At 32.3% G+C, this 12,065-nt stretch overlaps 1 protein-coding gene across 1 annotated transcript; it reads left to right on the plus strand.

Moving 5' to 3' along the window:
* Positions 1 to 1,450: 1,450 nt before the first annotated feature.
* LOC141458420 (cuticle protein 19-like) lies at positions 1,451 to 7,309 on the plus strand. Its single transcript, XM_074136378.1, has 3 exons — positions 1,451 to 1,617; positions 1,695 to 1,835; positions 6,925 to 7,309. Exons 1-3 carry the CDS (start codon positions 1,603 to 1,605, stop codon positions 7,165 to 7,167), a joined length of 399 nt encoding a protein of 132 aa, XP_073992479.1. The 5' UTR covers positions 1,451 to 1,602; the 3' UTR covers positions 7,168 to 7,309.
* The last annotated feature ends 4,756 nt before the right edge of the window (positions 7,310 to 12,065 follow it).

Genomic DNA, 12,065 nt, shown 5'->3' on the forward strand with positions numbered 1-12,065 from the left:
AAAGAGAGAATACACAAATGGAATAAAGATGATTTGGCAGGTGGGATGTTGAGGTCATTGTGAAGAGTAAGGTTTTTCACATAGTAAGGAGCGTCAACTATTCGTCGGAACAGTTTTGACTAGAATGTTTGAGTGGTCATATATTAGAAAAAACCTCACGGCTCTGTTCGTAAGTACTACATATAGTAGTATTAAAGATAGTAGTAAATACACCAATAGTTTGATTTCTATGGGCAATTTAGAGCGTTGCCGAAGTACTCTTTTGTGTAAATGCCAAGTCTAAGTGCCCAAGATACAGAATCAAAGTAGTGTAGGAGTCAAAAGCAAAAAGAGGGTTGTTGTACTTGAACAAATCAGGAGGAAGAAATCTTGCCAAAGTATAATTGTGTTTGCTAACATATCTACGCGTTCATTTTAATTTGCCAAAGATTCCATTTTTAAATGTCTCCATAATCTGTTTAAACCTTACATAGAGTGTAGAAAATATTCGGTAGGTAGTATAGTGTGGAAATGTATTTAGTGGAGAGACGCTAGTATGTCTGACGAATCTGGAGGGCGAGGCCAGTGTACGCTTCGTTTCCCCCTCACTGTTGAGAGAAGAGTCGTATATGCAACTTTTAAAAGATACGATTGTAGAATGAGAAAGTATAGAAGAAAATCTATGAGGAAAACATTTTTTAATCAGAACAATAATCAAGACTGTGAAAGCATCAAACGCTCGGTTTTATTGAGAGTAAAATTAATTTTTCAAACGCTGTAGTCAAGGATTACAGATAAATTTACAAGGATGGCCAGAAATTGTGAATTGAGTTTCTGATTGAGAAACTTCTGTGATTTTTAAATTAAATGGAGTATATTATTTCTTATAGCCTTCAGACTGTTCACCTAAACCTTTGGTGAGTCCAATTCCATAAACTTAAGGAGATTCCAAACGAACGAAAAAGTTATACTTAAACTTAAAAAGAGGGAAACGGAATAGTGTAATCGTGTGTAATGTTTATTTAGTTCAATTTTCATCTTCAACTTTCTTTGAAAACGTCAGAAGTATTATTACTAATAAATATATTACAATTTTTAGTGGTTTGATCACATCCAGCGGTTTGTTGACTTCCAGTTTGAATTGTAAAAAAAATCATTCTTCTTTCGTTCATTTTTGGATAATGTACGGTATGCAAGAGCTTAAAAGTGAAACTAATTTCATTGTCTGCTCAGCCGAAGTTTTTAATGGCTTACGTAAAATATCTTTGATGAACGTTACCTTCAGCAATTATGTAATCAACATGATGTTTTGAAGATCAAAAAATCACTTCAGAAGATGATGCCGGAGAAAGGGACAAGGCTACTAATGATGAGCTGGTAGAAACTCTGAGCATCCGATCAGAGAGCGTACTGCAGAGAGCGCGCGTACAAGAAGCATCTGAGCCAAAGTGGGGGCGCTGAAGCAGTAACTATATAAACCCAACTTCACATATCCTCTGACACAAACCGTTCCAATAAGTCAAATAAGTATACATTCGCTTTCAGTGTGTGCATCCTCATACTCTTTGTTGTGTCGGACTAGGAATTTTCTAAAAGAAGAAGTAAATAAAAAGAAAGAAAAAGATGGCGTATATAAAAGTGAGTTCGTCTATAAAATTTAAATATTTTGTTCTTTGATGTAAGGAATCCTCCTTATATATATCGGATGATTGCAGATTGCAGCACTAATGTTAACTACATTCAACCTGTGTTCAGCATATCCAGTGCAATATGAAGAAGGTTATGCAGACTTGCAACATTATGCTCCACTTGTCGCCGCACCTGTAGCCCATCACCATGAGCCAGAACCTTATGATGTGAGCAGTTTTTATTAATTAACTAACTTCTAATAGTTTAAAAATTCTATTTCCTCCGTAGTTTCAATGTAGAATACTGTACGTGATTTATCTTGGTGTTTTGTGTTTTTTTCATAAAGGAGTTCTGGCTTTTGCTATCAATCAATAAGTTTAAGAACTTTTAATCACTCGTGACTTTTCTACAAATGATGAGGTTTAATTTGGTAATTTTGATACTTATTTCTGCAATCACTGCGTCTGATCTCCGAGTCAATCTCATTCACGTCTATAAGTGAGGGAAATCTTACGATATTGTTGGCTGACCAAAAAGTTACTTGTGTACGAGGACTTTTAGAGGTTTTCTGTTGCGATAAGTGCCACAATGGGGTTAAATCCCATGCAGATTAGCTAATCCTCTAAGAATAATGAATAACTTGGCCTAAGGCGTTGCTTTACTTCAGTTCAAAACAACGCTTTTTCCACAGTAGTCGCTTCGAAGTAGATTATTTCGTTTTGTATCAGTACTGCTTTTTCTTTTCTTTTTTTTTTTTTTTTTGCCTGAAAAGGAATGTAAAGCATTTGAAAATACAATCTAACAAAAAAGTCTACATTTCTAAAGAAGACAAAGCGGTTTTAATATGTATATCTTACTTTGGGATATCAGGTTATGTAACAACTTAGCTAACGAACACTGAAGACAATGAAGGAAGTATTACAGTTTCATTTGCTGCAGTTAACTATTTACATCCGCATGTGAAACTTAATGCGTTCTTATCTTGATTTACTATCGTATTGTTGATTGTTTAAAGAATACTCCTTAGAAATTTATTTACTTTTAGAACGAATGGTATCGCAGTAACTTTATCGCCAATACGTCTCTTCTTTACATTTATAATTTAAGACAAAATACAAATTTAAAAAACCTTTATACACGGTACAGTGGTATTTAGAGAAATGTTAGTGATATTAACTTTCTTTTAAGAAAATGTCTCTTGCTTCCGCTAGGCTGTTGTTTTAGCACCGAAACTGCATTTATTGAGGAGCTCCTCTGAATAGTAAAAGTGCATAGTGCACTTAGCGATTCCCAAACCTTCTTTGTCGTAGCTCCCCTTCTTGTTCAGAATAAATTGGCTCGCCTTTTTTTTAAAAAAGATCCTAACAGAAACATCTGCAGTGACCACTCCTATGACCTCCTCTTACTCTAATTTCCACAGTTCTAGACTACATATTTCCTTCAAACTCGTCGCTTTTAAACATATTTAGCCCTTCATTGCATTAATAGTTCCTGAACACTTACATCACAATTGTGTGTGACTAGATGGCTCACTCTCCAGAGCTACTCCAAAACGAATTCTCCAGCGACAATATCCACATTAAGTTTTAGATCTGTGTGCTTAAAGTTTAAGCAGGAAATTAGGTTTAGGTAGTTCAAGTATGAAGAAGCACTTCTGGTTGCGGATCATTTTCAAAGTTGGAATTTAAAAAACTCACAGTTTCCTACTTAGTAAAACATTGCCCCCTGAAACAGCCTTCCTGTAAGGAAAAATTATCCTGGACAAATATAACAATTAAAAGTCATTTACCTGTGTTTACTTTTGCAATTACAAAACAAAACGGAGTAATTTTCCGCGAGTTAAGAAAGTGTTTATACCCATTTTCGAAAAAAAATAACTCAAAAAAGGTTTATAGTTTAATGTTTAATGTTAATGTTTAAAGTGGGAACAAATCGAAACATTAGATTTCAGCTTCCTACATTTATTTGGTTTTGTAATATTTTGTAAAGAAATACACAAACACTTTTTCAAAATGTGAGACCGGAATGTTTGGCCACTCATTCCCATTGTTTCAATAGATTTGTTTAGATATATTTTGAAAATCTATTGTTTTGGACTGATTTGATTGGGTTCATTAACTTCACTAAACTCTTCGCGATATACCCAAGGGCAGTGGTAACTACTGTCCATATGATCAGGCTTTGCGATGACAATGTGAACGAGATGTCTGCAAGTGTAATATTAAAGAAAAGAGTTTTAATCCATTAATTTCACTGTAAAAAAAAAAAAAAAAAAATCGTTGTCAGAGTCTTAATGATATAAAGAGTCGGAGTCTTAGTGCTTTTATTAAAAATGGATCACTGGTCTAGAAAACGAAATTCAAAACAAAAGAATTTCTATTTGCTTTCAAGTTCACAAAACTTTAAATCAAAATCATTTGTAGGCTGCTGTATAGCAAAAATGTTTTAACAAACTATGAACTACTTATTTCTTAAAAGTTACGCTTAAAATTTTGCAGAAAATAAAAATTAATAAAGAAGAAAAAATAAACAACTATCAGCTGACATTTGAATTCCTTTCTGTGAATTAGCATTCAACAGTTCGTATTGAATTGAAAGCAAGTTCAATAGCCTGCTTGGGAGCACATCGATGTTTTTGTATTCAACTCTTTTATTCTGTTGATATTGTTACATCGATTGTCTTTGTCGTTTTCTGGTCTCTTTGTTTATTATAATTATCTAATTTAAAAAACTATTATGTGAAGGAAATTGTTTTATTGGTTGAAAGACTAATAGTTTTGTTAAAAATAATAGATTACTTTTAGAAGCAATGTTAATCTGGACTCATCTACCGTAACTGTGGCAGAGAGAATGTGTTTCGGCTATGTATTGTACTTGAACATTAACCAAACATGCTTCTTGTGAGACGATAGTTAATGTGCTGAAAGACATAGGTTTCGTTTGCCACGAGGAAGATACAGTTTAAGGACATTGATCACTTTTCTTTGCATGACGATATTGTTGCATTTGCGGATTGTGGGAATTCAGCATTGATTCCCGATCCATAACTCGAAATTAATGATCGATAAAATTAGTTTTGGGAAAAAGCTATCTAAGAAGAACGTATTTTAATATAATAGGAAACATTTAGGGAGCAAATAGTACAGACAATTTTCTGTTTAGGGTCGAAGGGTTTGAGGACGTTATTGTCAAAGAACAAGAGAGGTTTCTTGGACGAAGTCGGCGTTGAAGACTGGTGTAGTCTATCATCATTGATTCACTTGGCATACATACTACATAAAAATTGATATCATTGACCACACCTTCAAGCATTACACTACTGACATAATATCTGTTTTCATTAATCATATTAATCCTGAGTTTTGATTTGGCCAACCTTCAGTGTGATCGATCAGAAAGCTGTGTTCTATGGGGGAATCTCAAATATCATATACTTACATCATTAACTCGATTTTATTTCCTCTTTCATCCACTTAGAGAAGGTATAAACATCGTGCTGATACTTTTTTTTTTTGGCATTTACTTTCTCCGGAGTCAATTATATTTAATTTTGATGGCCACTAAAACTGCCTACAAAAATAAATTCTTATTTCAATTTATGGGCCATCAATTAAATTAGAATGATTGTAAATAATCTCGTTTGAATACACACGATTTTCTTTGAATACTATTCTTAAAGTTCTATCTCACGAATTCTCTTCAATTTAATAACTTTGAGTCACATTGAATTCTTATCATTTTAGAAGAAATTACCACCCCCTTATTAAATCAAATTTTCGTGAAAAATGTTTCTGTATTATGGTTACAGAATTGTGTTGTATTCACTATACTAAATTGAATAAAATCTTAGGAGCCGTTTGGGGGAAAAAGCCTAAAAACACGGAAAATTTTATTCGGTAAAGTGGTATTTTCGGACCGTTCATTATTCTTCAAATTTAGACATTCAGTTTAATCACTTTTAATCCTTATTATTATAAAGGTGGCAAGCCAGAACAATCAAAGTTATGGATTTTTAATCGAATTTTCCTGACAAATATTTCAAAAAATAGTAATGTGAGCAATAGGTGCACTAAATTTAAAAAAAAAAATCGAAACCATTTTCGATAAAATTCCATAAAAAAATGATTTTTAGTAAAATTGTACTTCCGAACAAATTTTGTTCCTAATGTTTTGAGTAATTATTTTGTAAGATTGTGGTGATTAGTTGTTTTCTCTAAAGAGTTGCCAGATATAATGAAGCTTACAAATGACCGTGACAAATTATCTCTTAGTGATGTTAAAAGTTTTAACAGTTATCTACACAATAGTTTCAGTGGTTATAGAACCTACTGGTGAGAGTACAAAAATAAAGAGTTTGCTTAACATAAACAAATGTTCACTAAACTTTCTAACTAGTAACAAATGTTAAGTGTCTTTGTATTAATTGTAAATAGTCAATACTATTGAATTTAAAAATGAATAAATTAGGAAGCAAATAAACAGTTGAATCATTCACGGGGTCGCCATAAAACTACATTGTTCTGGAGGCATAATACGAAACTCTCACTTCGATAATTGCAGATCTAAGTGATAAATTTTCTTCAGATATTTAATTTTTAGATAATTTCTTTGCCTATAGTACGCATTACCGCACTCAAAGTAGCACTTTAGGAGGTAGGTGATTCCTCTAGGATCTCCCTAAATGAACTTTCTAAGAAAAAGAAGAAAAAGAAAAGTGAGAGTCATTGAATAAGCAGTGACTACATCAAATTAAAAGAAGCTTGGTCATAATCGAGAAGCAGTTGGGGTTGAGCATGGCGGTTGTCCAGGTAATCAGTCCATTACGCTGAAGTGGCACTTTAACATTCTTCTCCAAAACCTACTAAACTCAACTTCCCATTAACAAGTTCCAAATAAAAGCAAAGATCTACAAGTGCATGCAAGGTTAAAAGAAAGTCACAGGTGCAGTACTAAAGAGAATTGCAAAAAGTAGTAAGATCTTTTCGGATCCCCTCAAAGAGAATTTAAAAAAATTTGAGCTCCCTGTGATTTTAAGTGTTCGCAGATTCACAGAAACATTTTCTAAAAACAATTTGAGACAACCATTTTGGGACACTGGATTTTGGGACACAAAATATTTTTTAGTTAAAATAGAAAATCTATTTCTTATGGCGCTTGCAATGCACCTTCCAAGTGCAGTAAAAGAAAGTAAAAATAAAATGCTATCTGAAAGTGAAAAAGGAATCATAGAAATAGATCACACTGTAATTTCTTCTGCTTAATATAAAAAGATCATTGTTTATAATATTAAATCACTTTTTTTTTTTCCAATTTCAGCCACACCCCAAGTATTCATTCAATTATGGCGTCAAGGATACTCACACCGGTGACATCAAGCATCAATCTGAAGAACGTGATGGCGATGTAGTAAAAGGTCAGTACAGCTTGGTAGAACCCGACGGCAGTACTCGTACAGTGGACTATTCTGCAGATGACCACAATGGCTTTAACGCAGTGGTTACTAAATCTGGTCATGCAGCTCATCCCCAGACTTACCATGCACCACTTTATCACCATTAAGTGATTCATTTCTCCTATTTAATGTGATCTTTTATATTTGTACAAAAACCTCTTCTAGACTGAATTGTACTTGAATATTTCTTAATTTTTTTTTTACTTTTTTACTAATGTAATAATAAAAATAAAGCCTTTTATTTCTTTCTTTGCGAATTTGTAAAAACATTTTTACAATTGGTTAAAAAACTCCGCCCACCGATAAAAAAATATTATAGAAAAGTAATTCATAAAAAAAAGTAAAGTAATGCCTATTTTTTCAGGCAGACTTTACGTTCAACTAATTAATTATGTGTCATATACGGAGGCGACAAGCAAAACTACCTTACTGCAAATCCCTTTTATTAAACATTAAATAAAAGAAAGTATTTAAATTTCTTTTTCATTGGTCATTGCTATAAATATTGAATCTTTAAAAATTAAAAATATATAATTTATAAATGTTTATATATATTTATACATAACCTTATTCCATCATACATGCCCGTAATATCTTTGAACCTTCGAGCATTTAGAGAATTTGATAATCCTTAATCTCTATCTTCTGCCTTACATCTGTCTCAAACATGTTCATTCTGTACTCAAAAGCCGCGGCCTCCCTCCACACTAGTGTTCTATAATTTCTCTTACTCCTTAACTTCTTAATTGATGACATATACCTCCTCAAATATTTTTATACAGTCTACTTGCCGGTGAAGGTGTCGAAATCAAGTAATCAACCATACGATTTTTCTTTGATTGATTCTACACCAATCAGTCGTTTCTAAATAATTCGTTGATCTCAAAGATTACTCATGCAATCAGGTCAAGTTTGCATCAATCAATTAGTCGAAATATGTCTTCAGTTTTTTTTTAATAATTCAAATATACTATTCAATTAGTTTTTCAAATTTTGACTCTCCATTATCATCTTTTGGTAAAGTAATACGAAAATCTACAGTGGGATTTGTTAATTATACTTAATGTACATTTCTTTTTCGGCATTTTTAAAAAAAATTATTTAAGGCGCGTCAACATCTAAGTTTACTTTTTTTTTTCTTTTTTTTTTTTTTTTTTTTTTTAACCCAATTGAACATTTATTTAATATTTTACTATGGAATAGTTGATTTATTACAACTAACGTTATGTTCATGGTTGTCTTCTTCTTACAATTCAAATTAAAATAAAAATTTAAAGTTGAAATTGGATCCTTTAATATCGTTACAATTGTAATGATAATTACTTTTATTCTATTATTTTTGACTTATTTCATTTAAATATAAATTCATATCGTACATCTGGTTCGTAACTTTGACTTCTGTTGACTGAATACTTACAATGACTGAAACCGACTTTTTGTTATGAAGTTTTTATCTTCATGTACTGTAATCAAGAGTGAACAACGGTCTACACAAAGGACGCTATAGGCTTGATTGACTTGGAATTGAATACTAAAACGTATTGTATAAAATAATTTAATTTTGAAAATCACTTATATAAGTACATATACCTACAAATAACACACCTATTAAACCAAAAAATTTAATGAAGTCACTTTAGAAGTTTTGTTAGCTAAATTTTGTTTGGTTCAATTTTTTAGAGGTACGACTAAAAAGTTCTAAAAGATTTTAAAATTATCCGACATAACTGTCAGGAGAAAGTAAAAAGAATTTTATAAATTATGAGAAGACATCAAAATTGAAAGTTATTTTCAGTGTGTACCAGGTCACATTCTTAAACAAGTCGTAAACCATTGTATTATAAGTATGATAGAAAAAATGTTATTAGATATGTTTTAGTACTCTTACTTTATGTGAAAACTTTCTCCTCACCGGTTTTTAAATAAATCGATAACAATTAAAGATAAAATATTTATTATATTAAACCCAAGACATTCATTAGGTCCAGTTGAACTGAAATCCCACAAAAAAATATAAACATTTAATGCTTTTTTTTTAATATGTACATAAAATCTCTAATGTTGGCAATTATTTACATATTCAAATTTATCGAAAAGGAAAGAACAATGAGGTAATTTAATTGGGATAAAGTTTAGTCGATTAGTTCTAACATTGTATTAAATCTGTAGCAGTACCTATACTTACTGAACTTCATTTTAAAATGAGTATTTTTATTTGTTCATTTGAATAAATCTTGAATAACGATAAGTTGAAATATCTTAATTCAAATAAAATATTCAATGTTATCCTAATTCTTTTGTAGTTTTTAAATTATTGAATTTTGGTTTACTAAAATTAGTTCTTTAAAAAGAAACTTTATTTAAACCTCCTTTTATTCAATTTTTGATTAACTATCGGTAATGTGTTCAAAACGTTTCGAACCCTGAGTGGATACCATTGCTCTGAAGCCCTTCCTGGATTAAGCTATTTAACTCCACTTATAAGACAGCCTATATTGCCTTTTTCAAAGCCCCCTTCCCTCGCTTTGAGACATAGTGCACTCATCACCACACCACAGAGTTGTCTTCTAGAAGCACTTGAGGCATGTCACTCTGTGCAGCTCTGAATGATTCCGATTAAAAGATAACGAGTGCAAAATGAGCAGTCTTGCCTTCGTCCATCAAGGGAACTTCAAAACTAGGGAAACAAAGACAATATTCTTCTTGTCCCTAGTTGCCAGCATCCTATTCAATAATGTTTTTACAATGCCACCAGGGGCGTCAAGAAACAACGAGTGTCTTGAATCAGAAGAAATGTTATGCATTATTTCATTATTCTTGATTTACAGCTATAAGGTATAATGGCAGATCCCTCACATATTCATGGTAGACAACTATAGCTCCTTGCATCTTTGCACTCGTGAAGTAGGTGGGAAGCCTGGTACTTTAAAATTTCGTGATTAATGAATGAACTCCTTGTGATTATGTGTATACAGGGTGAACCAGTAAGTATTGTCAATAGGCCTACTGCGTGAAGTACATCTAAAGTGGAGTTCAATGACGTATTGGCCAACTTCATATTTTCCTCTGTTCTTGAGTGACGTCACTTTAAAGTTTTTTTTCTAAAATCATTACTTTTTTCCAATAAAAATGTTATTACTCAGAACGTTTTAGTCCGAATTCGATTCTGATGACACGGTTAGAAAGACAGATAAATTTTCTAAAAATTGATACCATTTTGAAGCATAAGTTATTCTCCAAACAGCCTCAATCTTCCTCCGGATGCTGGAAAAATAATAGTAATCGAAATTTTTAAGAAAACTCATTCGGCTCTTATGTGATCATTATCAGACCTAGGTGCTGGCACTTTTTATAAAAATTTCCTTGTCTAATGGGCTTTCAAACGGTATATCATTTTCCAGGATTCTTTTTATCTTCGTATGAGAAATTACGTTTGTTTTACCAGAAAACGTGTTCACGAGCACCTAACCTAGCCTAAACCTCCACTCACTCCACTTCCTGCAACGTATCATGTTAAGTACGTACCTAAGGACTCTTAATGGACAAACGCCTAACCTGGAATACTCATACTAGACTCAAACGGAAAGAACTGAACAGACGATTCAAACTTCTCTCTGGACTTCTCGACAAGCGATCTAAACTGTCACTCCAGAATAAACGACTTATCTACACTATGATACTGAAACCTGCCTGGACTTACGGAATGAAATTTTGGGGCTCAGCCAAAGCTTCCAATATCTACAAATTCAATCCTTCCAGTCAAAAACACTCCGTCGAATCGCAAATGCTCCTTACTTTGTATCAAACTCTACCTTGCACCGAGATTTCCTTGTTCCTTATGTTTCAGAAGCTGTAAGATCCCGTTATATTAAATTCCACACATCAATCACCTCACATCCTAATCCACTAGTATCCCAACTTACTGCATTGCCTGGTAATACTCCTGAAGCGCAGATGGCCACGCGATCTTCTAAATGAAGTAAGTGCCAATGTGCAATAGAGCCTCTTTGGGAGTTTCACCAAAGGGTGAATTTTCCTCTCATGCTGTTCATGTACTTAACTATTATCATATTGTATGTATCAGCTTCACTTATTGCATAAATATACTGCAGTTGTGAAAGTAAATAAGGTAAAAAAATAAATAGTCAAGTTTTTTCTTCTTCTTTCTTTTGGCTTCATATATCTTGCAAATATGCCATCATTCTTTGGTTTGTCTTTAAATAGTGTGCGGTCTGTCTGGTAATGTGTATAGTTTTAAAATCATTGTCAGTATGGATGCGTGAGAGTGTATGATATTTTAATTTTAATAGTCCTCAAGTTGTCACATAAGTCAGGGTAAATGCTTGGGTAAGTCAGTAATATAGTAAAGTTACTTTCAAATAATTGAAAGTGTTGCCTAAATTCAGTTATCGCTTAAAATTTTATCATGCACATGAAGTTTCAAAGAATTAAAACACAATTTTTTTGCAATATTAATGCTTCTTTATACTTTTATTAAATTCAAACGTATTGATTAAAATTCATTTGCTTTTTGACAGTCATGAATCTGATTATATGTTAGAAGATTATTATCATTCATAAAATAATATTATTGCAGTTACAGAAAACTAATTTTAAGCATAAAAGGAGTATAAACTGAAGAACTGAACATGGAAATACTTTCTCGTATAATTTATTCCGCAATGCAAGTCTTTGCATTATTTCAGTCCTCATACTTTCTTCTCATTAAACCAATTAGGATTTTCTTCCAAATTCTTAATTAGTTAATCAAATAAAAATAAAAATGATCATTTCTATTTTTATGCTAATTTTGACTGTCCGTGGTCTACAAGTTTGAATATTAAATACTATTAATTCTTTAATATATTTCTTTTCTTAATATATCCTTAAAAATGGTTTTCCACCGCTGTAATAATATTATTTTAAGATAAGATAAGATTAAATAAGGGCGGCCACAAGGCCTACGCCACTGCGACCCCTTTGGATCTATTGTGGCTCCCCGACT

This window comes from Rhodnius prolixus, unplaced genomic scaffold, assembly GCF_049639745.1.
Source record: "Rhodnius prolixus isolate KJV_2025 unplaced genomic scaffold, Rpr scaffold_1, whole genome shotgun sequence".
In the NCBI taxonomy this organism is placed as follows: Eukaryota; Metazoa; Arthropoda; class Insecta; order Hemiptera; family Reduviidae; genus Rhodnius; species Rhodnius prolixus.

Excerpts from the sequence above, each read along its gene's own strand:
- LOC141458420 (XM_074136378.1), top strand. Across the intron at positions 1,836-6,924 it reads ATGAGCCAGAACCTTATGAT|CCACACCCCAAGTATTCATT; the intron begins GTGAGCAGTTTT and ends TTCCAATTTCAG.